Source organism: Pithys albifrons, chromosome 6 (assembly GCF_047495875.1).
Source record: "Pithys albifrons albifrons isolate INPA30051 chromosome 6, PitAlb_v1, whole genome shotgun sequence".
Lineage (NCBI taxonomy): Eukaryota > Metazoa > Chordata > Aves > Passeriformes > Thamnophilidae > Pithys > Pithys albifrons.
The window spans coordinates 2,350,083-2,367,969 of record NC_092463.1 but is presented as its reverse complement, the minus strand read 5'-3'; the positions used below and the strand labels follow the sequence as shown (position 1 = coordinate 2,367,969).

Sequence of the window (17,887 nt, the reverse complement as noted above, 5' to 3'; positions counted from 1 at the left end):
AATCCCATCTGAAACAAAACACTGTCAGTGTTGCTCCTGAGGGCTGTAACCACAGGATTTAGTCCCTGGAAGTGCAGGACAGAGAGCAGAGGGGACACAGAGCCATGTGGGTGTCCTTGCAGATCCGGGGATGCACAGCCAGCCCTGGTGGCATCGTCTGCATCACCCCCACACAGGCAGGAGCTCGGCTGGAATATTAAACATTCCCTTGGAGGTTGCAGAGGAGTCTCCCCACCAGGCTTTAAGTACATTTGTCACACCAGGCCCTTAATCCAATGTGGAAAATTGGCTTATTTCTGCCATGCAGGTGGAGAGTGGGAAGGCTGGACCTGAGGTGGGAGTTGGAAGCAGCTGTGGAGGAGGAGATCAGCCCCCACCCTTGTGTCTGCTGCCCCACAGCTTCACTGCCACCACAAAACCCCTCCCTGGGAGTCTTCCACGCTTGGTGGAATCCCTTTTCCTTGCTCCCAGACTAAAATCTCTCTTTTCCGAGCCGTGTGAGGAGTTTTCCATGGCAGCATCCAGCTGGTTGGCAGCTGGGATCAGAAAGGAGCACCCACAGCTTGTAGGGTGAAAGGAGGGCGAGAGTTTTCCTGCCACAAAGCATCTCTGGTGGCTTTGAGCAAGGAGAAGAGTGGGCTTTCTGCTGAAAAAAGAGAAGGAAAAGCAGAGCAAGGGTATGGTGCTGTTTCTCTTGCTGCTTGCACTTACCTGCAGGAGAGAACCATTCCAGTTGGGAAAGGGCATGTGCCAGGTTTGGATGTGTGAGCAGTTCAGCAAGGAATGGGAGTCAGCCACATGTGACAGAGGCCTAGTGGAGAGTAAATCTGTGAGAAACCTTCCCACAGGAGAGACAGGAAGCTGATATCACAGGTGCAAAGGCCTTGGCACATCTGTCAGACAAACATCAGTGTGTGTGTCTGCAAAGCTGAGCACCAGCATCAAGGAAACCTCAGCATTCCTGGGGATGGGACAGCCCAGATCCAGCCCCGTGCTGTGGTGGCCAGGACCTCTACCAAAGCCTGAAGGTCAACAGTTCTCACCCACTTCACTACCCTTGGCAGGAGACAGCAGAGCTTTGGTTTCTCCTCACATTTATGTCTCCTAAAACCCATTTGAGACACAGCTTCCTAACCAAAACCAGCTGGGCTTTAAGTTGTCCCAGCCAAGAGTCTCCAGGGTCCCCACTATGATCTTCCCAGCTCTGATTTCCTCTCATAGGTGTCCTCATTCCAAGCCCAAGCTCCAAAATAGGAAGGAATCTGGGATAAAATGGCTGTTCCTGGTCCCAGCAGGGCCATGTCCTGTGCACCAGAGAGAAGCTCCACTCCTCAGAGCATCAGCTGAAAGTTTGCTGCATTCAGCCTTTTCACTTGAATGAGCTTTTGCATTTGTTATTCCATCAGGAAAGAAAGAGGGAGGAAAAGTCAAATGGGCCTGGAGCATTTTGTGCTCTTAGAGGCCCGTCTGAGCTTTTAGGATTCAAAGAGAAAGAAATTACATCTGCGTGCGGCCTCCGGATATCCACGGGACTCGTTGAATGGAGCTCGCACATCGCAGCTCTCTCCAAGGCTGGGCTTTTATTTCTGCCTTTTCCAGCAGCATCAGGCCCTTAAGAGCTGTTTTGTGTGAAGTAGGTTTAGCTTTCCTCTTCAGCTGAGCTCTGCAGCTCCCTGCAAAGTGGTGGTGTGGGAGGAGTGCATAAAAGAAGAGATGGGTTGAATGCAAAGAGAACATCTCTTGGAACGTGGCTGTCCTGCTGTTAAGTGGTTATGAGGAATTCTTTATTTAAAAGCTGGTTTGTAGTCCTGGCCCATTAAATCTTTATGTGCAGCCTATGGAAGGGGGCTGGAGTCTTTCTTCTGCCTGCTCTGTGAACAGTGAAATAGGTGGTAGAGCAGGGAATGAAACATCTTGCAAGGCCTCAGAATCTGAAGAGAACAAGGTTGAGATGTGAAATTGTGTGTGGGGTTCTGTGGTCCTGCCCAGCCAAACAGCCAGGGAGAGCCAGGCAGCACTGATGGGAATATCCCATGGGAAGGTGGCACACACAGCATCTTCCCAGCCCCTGGTGTGGGGCATCTTCTGCTCAGCCCAAAGGAAACTATTGCAGTTCACTCTTTAAAGCTGGTTTTGGTGCCACCAGCAGGACAAAGTGGTTCCTGGTTGGGAGAAAGTCAGTGCTCCAGAGCCCTTCCCACATGGGGAGGCTTCCCAGGGGTGAAAATGCCCATCATCAGCAGAGCCAAATGGGAGCAAGGCCTGAAGGCAAAGTCCTCACCCTGAACCATGTCCTCTCCTGGGCTGATGTCAGGCCATGTCTCCTGCTCTGTCACATCTTGGCCTCCAAGGCTCTGCCGTGTGAGACCTGCCTTAATCTCCCCATTTCTGTGGGATGAAGTTCAGGTGTAGGCTGGGCAATCAGTCTGGAATAAAGCTTGTAAGGTGACCCTGTCCAGGGCACAGGCATCTCCCAGAACTTGGTCAGTGGCAGCATTGCTTGGCTCTCCTTATCCTTGGGAGACCTGGGATCTCTCCCAGCCTCCTCCTCCCTGTGCTGGGCAGCTCCTGCTCTCAGGGTCTTCCCTCATCCAGGAGATTTTCCAGCCTCTGGTCAGTCTCCTGCTGACTTACAGACCTTCCTGAGGGCTTGGGGCCTGCAGGTGGGCTGGTTGCTGGGCTGCTTTTCTCTACATGGGTTTCTGAGATTCTCCTGAGTCCCTCCAGTGTTGTGTTTTTCCATGTGCTGCATGGCAGGATGAAGGACCTGCTTGTCTCAGATGGAGAAGAGAAGCTCAGCAGTGCTGGAGGGGACTGTCCCTGCCTGCTCCCCAGGCCCAGAGCTTCGTCCTCCCTTCTCCAGCATAGTCAAGCCCCTCTTCTCTTCTTTCAAGCCCAGCTCCTCACTTGGAGCCCACCTTTATATTCCTGGCCATCCATGGAGGGACCCTCAGCAGCAACCAGGGCTTTTTAACCAGCAGCTCTTGGGAAGGGGTGAACAACCCAAGGTCAAACAGCCTGTGAGGAGCTGTAGGGTGCTGATCAGGGGGAGCCATGAGCGTGGTTACTCATGGTAGTAGTTCCTCTCACTCCTGGTTAGGTCTGAGAGCCCGTCCCTCCCTCACCTTGAGCTGCATTTTATGACCTGTTGTGCAATAAATGATGTGCCCCCTGTCTGACCCCACTGACACCCTTTGCTTCCACAGCAGCAGCAGAAGTTACAACCCACTGTGGAAAGAAATGTCTCCTTTTGATCTGTTTGATTTCCAGCTCAATCCATATTGACAGCTGAGATGGGAAGGCTGGGGGTTCGTTATCCTGGGAATCTGAATGTGTGGATGGTGGATTCCAGATTTTTGTGTTAACTTATCCCTCGATAGGGTTAGGGAAGAATCTGCAGGAGGTGACCATTTGTGGTAGCAGGGAATGGAAACAGATGACCTGAGAGATTCCCTGCACTTTGACATTTTGCTGTGAATCCCATGAGTTAAATTCTCACTGTAAGGCTCAGATGTGTTTTGACAGGTACAAAGGGATACCAAGAACACAACATCCCGAACAACCTTTGAGTAAGGTGGGTGCTTGGTGGTTCTTCAGGGTGACACAGCTTAGCAGAGCCCTGCAAAATGCCTTTCAGGGTTACCAACTGAGTTTTCCACCATTGTTGTACCCAGAAAGGTGTGAGATGTATTAAAGCACGGTGGGAAGTGTGCATGGTAACCTGGGAATTTTAGGTGTGTTACTGTGAAGAGCTGCAGGACCCCCTTTAAAGAGATCCCTGTTGAATTTGTCACACTGACATGGGAATTTTGGAGGATGAACAGGTCTTCCTTGCCGGTGCTGCCGGGCAAGGCTGCTCTGAAGGGTCTGGCTGGCTCAGACAGCACAAGACATTCCTGCCCCACGCACCAGAGCGGGATCTGTGCGGTGCCAGAGCAGGATCCATGCAGTGCTAGAGTGGGATCCGCGTGGTATCCAAGCGGGGTCTGCGCAGTGCTAGAGCGGGATCCGTGCAGTGCCAGAGCAGGATCCATGCAGTGCTAGAGCGGGATCCGTGTGGTACCCGAGCGGGATCCGTGTGGTGCCAGAGCGGGATCTCCGCAGTGCCGGAGTGGGATCCGTGTGGTGCCAGAGTGGGATCTGTGCGATGCCAGAGTGGGATCTGTGCAATGCTGGAGCGGGATCCATGTGGTACTCGAGCAGGATCCGTGCAGTGCCAAAACAGGATCCCTTCAGTGCCAGAGCAGGATCCGCATGGTGCCAGAGCAGGATCCCTGCAGTGCCAGAGCGGGATCTGCATGGCACCGGAGTGGAATCCATGTAGTGGCAGAGTGGGATCCAGGTGGTGCCAAAGCGGGATCCCTGCAGTGCCGAAGATGGATCCGTGTGGTGCCAGAGTGGAATCCGCGTGGTGCCAGAGCCGGATCCGTGCGGTGCCAGAGCGGGATCCGCGCGGTGCCAGAGTGGGATCTATGCGGTGCCACAGCAGGATCTGTGCAGTGTTGGAGCAGGATCCCTACAGTGCTGGAGCAGGATCCATGTGGTGGCAGAGTGGGATCCGCACGGTGCCAGAGTGGGATCCAGGCAGTGCCGGAGTGGGATCTGTGCGGTGCCGGAGCAGGATCCATGCGGCACCAGAGCGGGATCTCTGTGGTGCTGAAGCAGAATCCACGTGGTGCCGGAGTGGGATCCGTGTGGTGTCAGAGTGGGATCTGTGTGGTGCCGGAGTGGGATCTGGGCAGTGCCAGAGTGGGATCTGCGCGGTGCCGGAGTGGGATCTGTGTGATGCCAGAGTGGGATCCGTGCAATGCTGGAGCGGGATCCATGCAGTGCTGGAGTGGGATCCGTGCAGTGCTGGAGCAGGATCCGTGCAGCACCGGAGCGGGATCTCCACGGTGCTGGAGCAGGATCCACACGGTGCTGGAGTGGGATCTGCGCTGTGCCAGAGCAGGATCCAGGTGGTGCCAGAGTGGGATCCATGCGGTGCCAGAATGGGATCCGTGCGGTGCCAGAGCAGGATCTGTGTGGTGCCAGAGCAGGATCCGCGCGGTGCCGGAGCGGGATCTGCGTGGCACCAGAGTGGGATCCATGTGGTGGCAGAGTGGGATCCAGGTGGTGCCAGAGCGGGATCCAGGTGGTGCCAGAGCAGGATCCGCGCGGTGCTGGAGCGGGATCCAGGCGGTGCTGGAGCGCCTGTGCTCTGCTCCACGTTCCGGGTGTGGGCGATGGAGCGGCGCCGTCCGGCAGAGCCCATTTCTGATCTCTAGTTTGCATTGATCTTACATTTAGACACGCAGTCAGAAGAACAGACCCTCCCTTTTCCAGTGCCTTTGGAAAGATCGCAGCTTCGTAGAATGAGTCCTTTCTCCTCCACCCTTAATCTCCAACCCAGCTTCTCGGGGAGATCCTACTTTGAGCTAAGATCTTCGGCCCACCAGCTGAGCTTGCATTCTTCCTTACAGTCCCTGAATTCAGCCGGTGAGCTGAGCACCTCTGGCATTTCCTCTTGGTCTGTGCTTCTGGGCATCTCCAAAGTCTCTGTTCGTTTTGTTCCGTTGTGTTTGTTTTTCCCATGACATGCAGATGGCAGGGGGAGTTCTTTCTGTTTGTCCCTGGCCTGCTCCTGCTGCCAAGGGGGTTCTGGTGGCACAGCCCTTGTGGTGTTTTCATCTGTGCGTGGGCAGTTTGGGCTGTGGGGTGGTGATGGAACAGCACAGTAACTCCTCATGTGGGTGCTGTTCTTGGCAGGGCATGGTTGAACCCTTTGGCACAGCCAGCAAAACAGGTCATGGAATTCCACACTGGTTTGGGTTGGAAGGAACCTTAAGGATCCAATTCCAACCTCCTGTCACGGGCAGTGACACCTTCCACTGGGAGATCCATCAGCTCTAGTTTGCATTGATTTTGTTTCAAGGGACAGTCAGAAGGAAAGACCTTCCCTGGGAGAAACCTGTGGGAACACCTCCATGGTTTGTTTTCCCTATATGACCAGGAACTGGAGGCTCTGCTGGGAGATTTAGTCTGTGAAATGAGTTTGGTTAATTAAATCTAGACCCCTCTTAAGAAAGAAGCAAGACTGGAAGCAAACAAGGTCTGGCTTGTTGCCCAGAGAGGCTGTGGACTCCCCATGCCTGCAAGTGTTCAAGGTTGGACAGGGCTTGGAGCAACCTGGTCTGATGGATGGTGTCCTTGCCCATAGCGGGGGGTCTGAATGAGATGATTTTAAGGTCCCCTCCAACCCAAACCAGTGTGGGATTCTGTGATTCCAGCAAAGACGAGCTCACAGCCTGGCTTAGGACCCTGAAGACCTGGGCTCTCATCCACCCAGCTTTGAGCACTGGGCTCGGCTTTTCCAAAGCCAGACATGACCATACCAAAGCCTTGGTTTGTGCAGAGCAGAGGACACCACTCCTGTGATGCCTCGCTCGTCTGGCAGCCCCCACATGAGCTCTTGGCTTCCTTCCCTGTTCCTGAACTCGTGGGTTGTGGTGGGACACAGGCAGGTCAAACAGAACGAGAGGTGGTTTGGGGCAGCCAGCAAGGAGCCACGGGCACAGGGATCTCTCAGCTGTTTTCTAACCAGTCTTTGCACATCTTCCTTTGCTAAAGATCCTGGGCCCTGATTCTTCCACCATTCTGGATTTACACCACTCCAGTGATGCCATTCCTGCCTTCCTCTGGTGTAAGCCCAGGAAGAATGGGGGCCCCCGATTGGTTTCCATCCCATAACACGGAATGAGGAATGCTGCAGCATGACCCTTGCCACAATAACTGGGGACCCCGCAAACTTCCTTTTCTTTGTGCTTTTTATGTTTTATTTCTCATCGTGCTGCTGTGAGCTGATGGCTTCAATGCTGTTTTGTTAGGAATGTTCCTTCCTTTGTGTCCAGTGTTCCAAGAGCACCGTGCTGGCCGTGAGTGGTACCTGTGTGGGCAGTGTGGACCCTCTGCAGCCACACTCTGGGGTGGGGGGACAGGGCAAAACGGGGTCCTGAACACCAAAATGGGCTCCCTCAGAAGAGCTTGGACCACAATGATATGCAGAGATCTTGAAAAGCACTTTTTGAACAGGGACACGGGGCACAATTCATTAAACAGCCTCAGGAGGTGCCACTTGGCACTGGCCAGGAGCACGGCACGGAGCACAAGCACAGCCAGGGGCTTTCCCACCAACAGGCACATCAGGAGGGGCAAAACCAGTCACAGAGCTCCACAGGGTGTCCTTAAAATCCAGCATGCTTCCTGAGTGCCCTCCCATGCAGTGCCAACATGGGGCTTCATGTTGTCCTCTCCTCCTGGTGAGGAGCTTCTAGATCAGGACAAGCTCCTGGAGGATGAAGGACATCCCAACACATCCTGCCCATGCAGTTGATGAAGCTACAGCCCAGTGCCCTTTGGGTGCTGGTGGGGGTCTGAGGCCAGGCATCTGCCCCCAGGGACCCCCTTTCCTGCTCCACTCCTGCCCAGCCCATTTAGGGAGACAGCTTGGAAGAGCTTGTGGTCCTGTCCACTGAACACGTCAGTGGCTGCTCTTTCCTCAGTCTCTCTCGTCAAAGGGGTGGTTTCTCAGTCAACCTACTGAATATTTACCAAGAATCCCAGACATTGCACTAAGGCTAAAATTTCCTGCCTCCTTTCTGGAGAAAACCTGAACAATTTGGCATCCTGAGCAATCAGGGCACAGTCCCCACTCAAACTTATGGCTCGTGTTTGTGACTCCTGGTGCTCTCTGGCTTTTAATGAATCAGGCCTCCCGTGGCTGCTGGATGCTTAGTTAATGATTAAAGGCTCCCAAGTGTTTGTCAGGTGGTTGTTGTTCCTCAGCTGTGATGTGTGAAATGTAGTATCTCTTTGTAGGATGCACTTTTGACACACAAGGATCGCCTTACTCTCAATTAGGCAAGTACCTTTATTATAATTAACTGGCACCTCCTGCGTGTGGCCTTGTCCTTTTTTGCTTTTTAATCTTTTAACTTTGGCAACAGAGCAGCATTTCTTGCTCACACCCTGCTTGCAGAGCAGTCTCAGATGTCAGAGAATCATGGAATTGTTACGCTTGGAAAAGCTGTCTGAGACCATCAAGTCCAACCATTCCCCCAGCACTGCCAAGGCCACCACTGACCCATGTCCCCAAGTGCCACATCCACATGGCTTTTAAATCCCTCCAGGGATGGGGACTCCACCAATACCACTGGGCAAGAGGCAAATTTGGAGGAGAAGGAGTGATTACTGTGAGATGTAAAGGCTTTTAAAGTTTTTCTCCCATGTGCTTTGAAAGAGAAGCCTGAGGTCAGTGCTCTGGAAGTGACTCTAATTGAGAACTGATCCCACTGCTCTCCCCCTGCTCTTTTAAATGGACAGAGGGCAGGGTTAGATGGGGATATTGGGAAGGAATTCTTCCCTGTGAGAATGGGCAGGCCCTGGAACAGCTTGCCCAGAGAAGCTGTGGCTGCCCCATCCCTGGGAGTGTCCCAGGCCAGGTTGGACAGGGCTTGGAGCAACCTGGGCTGGTGGGAGGTGTCCCTGCCCATGGCAGGTGTTTGAATGAAATGAGCTTTAAGGTCTCTTCCATTCCAAACCATTCCATGATTCTAAAATTCTAAACCAATACATATTCCCATTCATTAAGGGCATTTGAACATGGGCAAAATGCTGCTGAGGCAATTAGCCCTTCTGCAGCTAATTAAAGCAAGGTGGTTGCTGTTTGCATGTCCCCCTCAGCCTGCCTGCAGGACCAATCCCGTTCGTTCCTCTGGGAGAAGGAGCCCCATCCCTGATGGATTCCCTCCTCACTGTGCCAACCACCCTGAACCCACCTTTGTGCCACCTCTCCCCACCTTGATCCAAAGTGCCATAAGCTCCATGCTCTGGCTGGAGACACAGCCAAGCAGGAATGGTTTCTCCTTCCTTTCCCTGCCCCCCCTGACGTGCTGTTTTCTCTCCCGCACGCCTTTCCCTTTGGAATGACCACAGTTGACATTAAAAAGATGGTGGCAGGTACGGCGGGGGCTGTGTCGGGGGGCGCCCGCGTGCATGTGAGCTGTGCTGGCACCTCCAATAAACACTCAATCAGCCTCACCAGAGTGGTGTGTTCTTCAAGCTGTGTTCCCTCCCACAGCCGTCAAAGTGCTTTGTGGATGTGTCACTTCACCTTGGGGAGAAAACCACCTGGGGGAGCCAGGCTGGTGGCTTGGGGAATGCCCATCCCTCTGTCCTGTGACACTGTGTCAGATTTGCAGTAACAAGTCCTGTGCATTTAAACCAGCAGCTGTACCGAGTCCTGGAGGTTTTGGGGTGTTTTCCAGCCTTCCCATGAGCTGGTTCTTGTCTTATGTGTGTCTCGTTGCTCGGCAGGGAGGTTTCTTGGTGTGATGTAGCATCTCTGTCCGTGGAGACCTTTCTGTGTGCTTTTGGTTCCCAAAAACAGCCCTCAAATACACACACAGAGTTTGTCTGCTGATTGTCAGTCTGCTTCCCACACTAACCTGAGCCTGCAAACTGCTGCATGAGTAACCAACCCTTCGGTGTAAAAGTTATGTGTGAGGTCAGGTTGGACAGTGCCTGGAGCAACCTGGTCCAGTGGAAGGTGTCCCTGCCCATGGCAGGGGGTTGGAACAAGATGGTTTTTAAGGTCCCTTCCAACCCAAACCGTTCCATAATTCTGTTAGATAGAGCCTGGAGACCTGTCTGGTATCTCATGTGTCCTGCTAGGGCCAAATTTAGGCCATCATGAGGATCCTGTGGGCTCATGAGCTGAGACAGACACTGAGAGGAGATGGAGACATGGAGCAGCAAGAGCAAAACTCTTCCAGGTCCTGGCCATAAAACCTCAGCCACGCTGGCATCTGCAGCCAGAGGAGCTCAGAGCACCCCTCCACGATGGAAGTTGCCCTCTGTGAGCCAGCAGCCCCCTGCACCGTGCAGCTCCCTGCGTGCTCCGTGTCATTCCCTGCATGCAGCATGTCCTGTCCGTGTCTGCTCCGCGGGGCTCCGGCGGCCGTGCCCCGGCCACGCTGACCCGCGGTGTTTGTGTGTTCCAGTGGCTTGGTTCTCCTTCGATCCTTCCTCTGCCCACGCTGACATCATCTTTTCCAATGACAACCTGACTGTCACCTGCAACAGCTACGATGACAGGGTTGTGCTGGGGAAAACGGGCTTTTCCAAAGGGCTCCATTACTGGGAGCTGTCGATCGACCGGTACGACAACCACCCCGACCCGGCCTTCGGCGTGGCACGCATCGATGTCCTGAAGGATGCCATGCTGGGCAAGGACGACAAGGCCTGGGCCATGTACGTGGACAACAACAGGAGCTGGTTCATGCACAACAATTCCCACACCAACAGGTAGGTGGTTTGGAACAGCATCTTCCAGAGGCCGCAGCCCAGGCTCAGCTCAGGGAAGAGCTCTGGCTTTGCCAGTGACACCTACAGGTACCCATGGGAAGGGTGACAACAGTCCCAATCCTATTAGAGGATGTGCCCCTTCCCCATGCAGGGACAGTCCCTGCCTTATTTCAGTATTCCTTCCCTGCCTCCTGCCACTCTTTCCATGCTGACTCTTCCCATGTAGCATCCCCTTCCCAGCAATGCCCAACTTGCAGCTCCTGTAACTCCCTCAAGGGAAGTTCTGGCCAGATGGGGGTTGGTCTCTTCTCTCAGGCACTCAGCAATAGGACAAGGGGGCACGATGGGCTCAAGCTCTGCCAGGGGAAATTTAACTTGGAGATCAGAAACAAACTCTTTTCAGAGAGAGTGCTCAGGCATTGGAATGGGCTGCCCAGAGAGGGGGTGGATTCCCCATTTCTGGAGGTTTTTAAGCTGAGCTTGGCCGTGGCACTGAGTGCCATGATCTGGTAAAGGGACTGGAGTTGGCCCAAGGGTTGGACTTGATGATCTCAGAGGTCTTTTCCAACCCAGTCAATTCTATGATTCTATGATAAGAAAACAACATCTGCTTTGATCCCTGTGCCACAGCTGCTGCTTGTGTTCTCCACAGGATGGTGGGACCTGGGACTTGGACTGGGGAGAGCCTGGTGTCACCTTCCTGCAGCCTCAGGGGCTGTTCCCTGATGGATCAGCAGGTTTTGGTGTGGGTCCTGCAGCTTTGCTCCCCATGTGCTTCCCCCATGGCTGTGTGGCTGCTCTCAGGGTGGCTTTGCCCTCTGGGACCTCACAAAACAGGCAGCAGTTCCACAGGAGGATTTAGGAGGAGATGCCCAGGGATTCATGAGCATGGCTGGGATGGGAACAGGTCATGGCTTGGCTCCTGGGTGACATTCCCTATCACCAGTCCATGAGGTGCAGGGCCTGAACCCTGAGCCAGGAGCACAGGGGACATTAAGCCACTGGTCTCTGTCCTGCAGAACCGAGGGTGGGATAACAAAAGGCGCCACGGTGGGAGTGCTGCTGGATTTGACCAGGAGGACTTTGACGTTCTCCATCAACGAGGACCAGCAAGGGCCTGTCGCCTTCGAGAACCTGGAGGGCCTCTTCTTCCCCGCTGTCAGCCTCAACAGGAACGTGCAGGTACAGGCTTGGATGGGCTCTTTGGAGCATCCCTGGGGCTGAACATGCTGTCACACTGCCCCTCATGCTGCTGTCACTGCATTGGGAGTTGCTGCTCAGCAACACAGGGACTTTGTGGAGCCAGGAGGGCTCTTGTACAACAGGCATGGCTTGGAAAGAGCTAAACTTAGACCCTAAACCACCTGTGAGATTCAAACATCCGGGCAGGCCTTCCTGAAGCCACAGCTGCTGCCTCAGGTTCCTTGCTCCAGGTTTCTCCATCAGGGCTGGTGGAGCACCAGGATCCTCCAGCCCTTCCTGGCTTGATAACTGTGTTGTGATGATACCCTACAAGAGTCTCACCAGCTTGTACAGCTCTGCCAGGACCCAGATGGGACCATCACCAGGGAGAAGGGCACCTTTTAAAGCCTTTTTACATTTGAGGCATTTCAAACCCCTCTTCTCTCCCTCTCTCCCAAGCTCTCAGCTCTCCTGAACATCACCAAGCAGTGGCTCCCTGGGCCGATCTGGTATTTCCATGTTTCATTTCTCTTCTCACTGATCACATCCCTGCCATCATCTCCCCCAGGGAGTCTTCCACGTTCACCAAACCCAGCTTTGGCACATCCCCCACCACTGCCCTCACCTCCGACCTGCCCAGGCACATCCAAGGACACAGTGCATGCAATGGATGATCTCAGGGTGTCAGGAATTTTGTCATGGTCTTCTACAGTGGATGTCAAAGCTCAAGAGGGACTTTGGACAAGGGCATGGAGTGAGAGCATAAGAGGGAATGGCTTCCCACTGCCAGAGGGCTGGGATAGTGGGAAGGAATTCTTCCCTGTGATGGTGGAGGGGCCCTGGCACAGCTTGCCCAGAGAAGCTGTGGCTGCCCCATCCCTGGAATTGTCCAAGGTCAGGTCCAGCAACGTGGGCTAGCACAAGGTCTCCCTGCCAATGGCAGGGGTTTGGAATGAGATGGTCCTTAAGGGTAAGGTCCCTTCCAGCCTAAGCCATTCTGGGATTCTCTGAACACCTCTGGGCAGGAGGCACCAAGTGGCCTCTGTAAATTAGGGATCCATGGATTAGGACTTGCTCTACTATATCCTTCAGGATACAGGGTTTACTGTGCTGTCACCAAGGCAGTGACAGTTTTCCAGCAGCACTGAGACAGAGGTGGGTCACAACCATCCCAAACCCTGGGAGCATCCCTGCCAGTGTCCCACTCCCAGGGCCTTGCAGGCAGGGGAGTCTGCCCAGCTTTGAGAAGGGCTGGAAAATGTTTAATTAGGAAACATTAAAGAAGCCCATCTTGTCTGCACTGGTTTTAGAGGTACTGTATTAATTTGGTGTGGTGAAAATGTCCTGCTGTGTGGTGGGTTTAATTCCTACCTCAATCCTCTAGACAGCCATAAGGGACAAGGCATTTCTGGAGCCCCTTGGCTTTCTGAGTTCTCTGGGCAAGAGGGAGCTTTAATCCCCTGACAACAGAGAAATCCCATGGGATGCTGATAAAAAGCTGCTTATAAACCGAAGCCATTCATTATCCTTCTTCAGAGGTATATGACTAATTAAAAACAGCTCTAATTAGGAAGGAAACTGTTGTATTTTAGACAAAATTTTCCATAAATCTGTATCTGAAGGGCAAAATGCTGCTGCTGCAATAAAAGAAGGAATTGTGCTTTCCTTTCAAATTAAGCATTTGTGGAGAGAACTGAATTCCCCCTGTGCTGCTCACCAGTGTGTGTGGGCACTTCCAGGGCCTGGCCCCTTGCCCAGCCCATCCATACACATGGAGCCTGATGGACCAGGATTTTTCCTGCACCAGTGAGCCTCAGGTCTCCAGTATTTCCTTCTCTCTCCCTTTTTTGCCAGAATTGCAGTCTCTGCTGCATTGCTCCCCATCCCTGGACAAAGTCAAGACAAGTGCCTAACTCCCTTTTTCCTGGAATCAGGATGGCTTGGGTTAGGAGGGACCACTGAAGTCTTCACTTGAGCATCCCCCCACCCTGCCCCATCACCCTGATGCTGCTCAGCTTCCCCACCACAAAGGTCCTTCCTCCCACCAGCATCCCCTCCACTGTCCCCATCCCCTCCACTGTCCCTATCTCTTCCACTGTCCCTGTCCCTGTCTCCATCCCCCCTCAGCTCACAAGCTTCTCCAAGGTCTCCTGTAATGGCTTCACTGCCCTTCAGGCCCCTCCATCCCCTCTTGTCCATCCCAACTGCACAAAGATCCAGCTCCTGCCATGTCCCACCTCTCTGGCAGCCAACTGTCAGAATACTGGGAATATTTGGGCTGTAGTACCCCCGGTACCAGCAGTCCCAGTTCACAGGGCTCCAGCAGGACAAGCAAGTCAGAACAAGCAAGATGAAGCTACTGATGCTGTTTTGGGGACACTCCCAGTCCCTCCTGCAGCAGGAAGGATGCACAGAGGGACAGGAGGAGCTCCCCACATCTCCAGCCGCATCCTGCCTTTCCCTGGGTGCTGCTCCTGCCCTCCCTGGGGGTGATGTGCCAGCTGCCATTCCCACCAGGCACAGTGGGACACCGCTGAGCCACATGTCTCTCATTGCAGGTGACTCTGCACACCGGACTGCCCGTCCCCGAATTCTACGCTTCGCGCTCGGCCATGCCATGAGGATGCTCCCGGAGCCGGCTGCCTCTTCTTGGGATGAGAGGAGCCAGCCTGTTCCCTCCTGCAGGACAAGGCTGGCCACCCAGCCACTGGGTCCCTGTCCAGCTGCCAGGTCCCTGCCCAGCTGCCAGGTGGCCTCTGGCCGGACACGGGGAGGGAGAGCGGGAAGGAAGCCCCCGGCTTTTGGCCGCCCCCGCTCTCCGGCCTCCGCACGGTCCTGTGTGTGTGCGCTTCGCTCTTTAGCTCTTTCTGGCTGATGAAGTACTTAGGTAGCCTGAGCTGTTCTCCTGTGTCCGCTTTTAGGTTTGGTTTTACTGATTTGAGTTGGGGTTTTTGGGGGGCAGTTCCGTCTCGTTCCACAGAGGGCCTTCCCTTCCCGTGGGGCTGGACAGAGGGACCCCCACCACGGGAAAGCTTCTGCCCCTGCCAGCCCAGTTACTTTGCAGGATATTTCTTTCCCCTGTGGCCTTTCTTGCAGAGCACCCTCGGTCACGTGTAGAGGTGGGTCCTGGATTACCAGTCAGTCTCCATGTCCTTACCAAAACGCCCAACTCTGTCCCATGTCCCCTTGAGGCGTTTCTGAGGCGCAGGAGTGGGGCAGGGGGGTGGCCACCCTATTCCCGGGTGCTCCAGGTGCTGGCAGGTCCTTGGTTCGATGCCAGGTGCCCACGGGGGGATCTTCCCTGGCTCCCCACACCCCAGTGCCAGCACACATGCCACAGCCATAGGCCGGAGAGCCCTCGCCCGGCTCTTTGGAGATTAGTGTTTATTTTTTTATAGTTGCCATATAAAGCCTAGCCTTAAATTGAACTGATAGTGTCCTTCCAATCACCAGAGAATCCATTCTGCAGTGAGGGTCTGACGGGAAGCCCGGGGATGGGGTTGGGATGGGATGGGATGGGGAGGAAGGAGAGCTGGCCACAGCCCTGCCACGCACTCAGGAATATTCTCCCGCTGCCCTGCCCGCACCTGCTGCCGGCAGCAGTTCCTGGCAGACTCCACTCCCTACTTGACTTTCTGGTAATTCAGAGGCAGGAGAGGACTGGGAGGTTGTGGGTGCCATGCCTGGTGCCAGCCCCCATTCCTGAGCCAAGGGCACCTGCATGCTCACATCCCCACGCTTCGCTTTCCGGTCCCTCGCCGGCTCCCGGCGTGGCTGGTGGAGCCAGGACAGGCAGTGGGATCACTGCTCAGAGGGTGCCAGCATTCCCAGCCTGGCCAGATGTTCCCAGCCTGGCCAGATGTTCCCAGCCTGGCCGGAGAACCGCAGCTCCTCGCTCCAGGGCCGGCTGGGATGCAACAGGAATCCCGGCCCAGCAGAAAGACAAGTGTAAATAGCCCATTCCCTACCAGCGTGCCCTCCTCTAGGACGGTCCCATTGGTTCCCTCGTTGCTGTGGCATTAAGTTTTCCTAATTTATTGGATGGGTGCTATCTCGTTGACTCACACCGAGGAGTTCCTCTCAGCTGCAGGAGAGCCGTGTTGCGGGACAACGCCGAGCAGCTCCTTGGTGCATCCCGGAGGAGCCCCCGTGGCCGGCTCACCCGGGGCTCCTCTCCAGCCGTTACCCCCCGTTCTTTAGGATGTTCATGGTGCTTCTTAGACCCCCCAGTGATTGTGAGACGTCGTCCCCCCGTCCCGCGATGGTAGCTGCACTCAGCCGCTGTACTGACGAGAAGTGTCATGTTTGCTGTTCTAATAAAGGACTTTTATGAGAGAAGGGCGGAGCTTCCCGGAGTGTCCCTGCGCCGCCACGGCCCCGGGATTCATTTCCCATCTCATTCCTCGTGGTGGACATTCCTCATTGTCCCTGCCAGGAGGCAGCAGCAGGGAATGGACAGAACTCGGTCCATGGGGGCATGGAAGCCAGTTAAAGAAATTCCTGATGGTGAGAGTGGGCAGGCCCTGGCACAGGTTGCCCAGAGAAACTGTGGCTGCCCCATCCCTGGAAGTGTTCCAGGCCAGGTTGGACAGGGCTTGGAACAACCTGAGCTTCCTGGGTGGAAGGTGTCCCTGCCCACAGCAGGGGGTTGGAATTAGGTGGTCCTTAAAGTCCCTTCCAAGCCAAACCATTCTGGGATTCTGTGGAACCCAGTGCTGCAACAGCACCATGAGATGGCCAAGGGGCAGGTTTCATGCCGCTGTGTCCCCTTCCCTGGCATGGCAGCTCCCCCTCCTGCAGCGGTGCCACAGCTGGTGAGGCAGCAGCACACATGGACAGCAGGGACAGGAGCCTTAATTTATCACCCTGTGACCAGGAGATGCCCCAGGAGGGAGACAGGTCATGGCAAACCCCACGTTACACCCCTGTGTAACACATGGAACCCCAGATTCAGTGGGCCCACACCCCACCCAGCCTTTTCTTAAGCCTTTTCTGAGCAAACTACATCCCTTCTTTATGTTCCTGAGAAGTAGTGACAACTGCCCATTCCCAGGGTAGATGCTGAGCTGGGGCAGTGGGAGAGGGGAGGGTGCAGCTCCCAGTCCCAGTGACACGGGGCCACCCAGGGCTCCCTGCTCTGTCTGCAGCCCATCAGCAGGGAAGTCTGGGGGGCTGAGGGATATAAGGAAGGAGGGATGGAATCCTACAGGAGGAAAACATTACCAAAGCTGGATACAGAGCAGCATCTCCCCAGGGAGGTGAAACAGAGGCAAAATGCTAAGGGATGAGTGGTAGTGGGGCCATTTCCAAGGGAACGGCATGGACAGTTCTCCCAGGGCTTGCTGCTGGAATATCAGTGCTTTCTCTGTTTTCTTGAAGTGCCTCGGGAGAGGTTTTCAATGTGCAGCCTCTGAGCTCACCATGGGCTCAAGTCCAGGCCTAAAGAAGAAAATGCTAATGCATTAAGTGCATCTCAGAAGGATGTTTGTCCCTTCCAGAGCAGGAACGTGCCCAGGACACCGGAGATACAGGAAACTGCATCCTCTCTGCAGTGTGTAAAACCAGCCTGGAAGTCATGGACAGCACAGGGAATAGCCCAGGGCCAGAGGATCTGGTGCAATAGGATAAGGAGGAATGGTTTTACCCTGACAGAGGGGAGATTTAGATGAGATACTGAGAAGAAATTGTTCATGGGGAGGGTGGCCAGGCCCTGGCACAGGTGCCCAGAGAAGCTGTGGCTGCCCCATCCCTCGAAGTGTTCCAGGCCAGATTGGACAGGGCTTGGAGCAATCTGTGCTAGTGGAAGGTGTCCCTGCCCATGGCAGGGAGTGGAATGTGATGGACTTTAAGGTTTCTTCCAACTCAAACCATTCTGCATGATTCTATTATCACCCAAGCAGAAGCCTGGGCACGCTTCTAATCTAATCTAACCCTGCCCTGTGGCAGTGGGAAGCCATTTCCCCGTACCCTGTCATGGCAACCTCTTGTCCAAAGTCCCTCTCCAGCTCTCTTGGAGTCACTTTAGACATTGGAAGAGTCTCTAAGGTCTCCCCAGGCACTCAGCAATAGGACAAGGGGGCACGATGGGCTCAAGCTCTGCCAGGGAAAATTGAAGTTGGAGAGCAGGAAAAAATTCTTTGCAGAGAGAGTGCTCAGGCATTGGAATGGGCTGCCCAGAGAGGGGGTGGATTCCCCATCCCTGGAGGTTTTTCAGCTGAGCTTGGCCGTGGCACTGAGTGCCATGATCTGGTAAAGGGACTGGAGTTGGCCCAAGGGTTGGACTTGATGATCTCGGAGGTCTTTTCCAACCCAATCCATTCTATCATTCTGTCATTCTATGGATGTGGCACTGAGTGAGAAT

General features: G+C 54.6%; 1 protein-coding gene across 5 annotated transcripts in view; it reads left to right on the top strand.

Moving 5' to 3' along the window:
• TRIM9 (tripartite motif containing 9) overlaps window positions 1–15,856 on the top strand; it is a 74,255-nt gene extending 58,399 nt beyond the window's left edge. For 2 of the 5 annotated variants that reach the window (XM_071557201.1, XM_071557200.1), the window contains exons 8-13: window positions 5,290–5,478; window positions 7,858–7,899; window positions 8,974–8,997; window positions 10,041–10,344; window positions 11,364–11,526; window positions 14,085–15,856. In XM_071557201.1, the coding sequence (XP_071413302.1) occupies window positions 5,290–5,478; window positions 7,858–7,899; window positions 8,974–8,997; window positions 10,041–10,344; window positions 11,364–11,526; window positions 14,085–14,147 (785 nt within the window). In that variant the 3' untranslated portion in view covers window positions 14,148–15,856. The remainder of the gene's footprint in view (window positions 1–5,289; window positions 5,479–7,857; window positions 7,900–8,973; window positions 8,998–10,040; window positions 10,345–11,363; window positions 11,527–14,084) is intronic. The other 3 variants (XM_071557204.1, XM_071557203.1, XM_071557202.1) reach the window with 2 other exon arrangements.
• The last annotated feature ends 2,031 nt before the right edge of the window (window positions 15,857–17,887 follow it).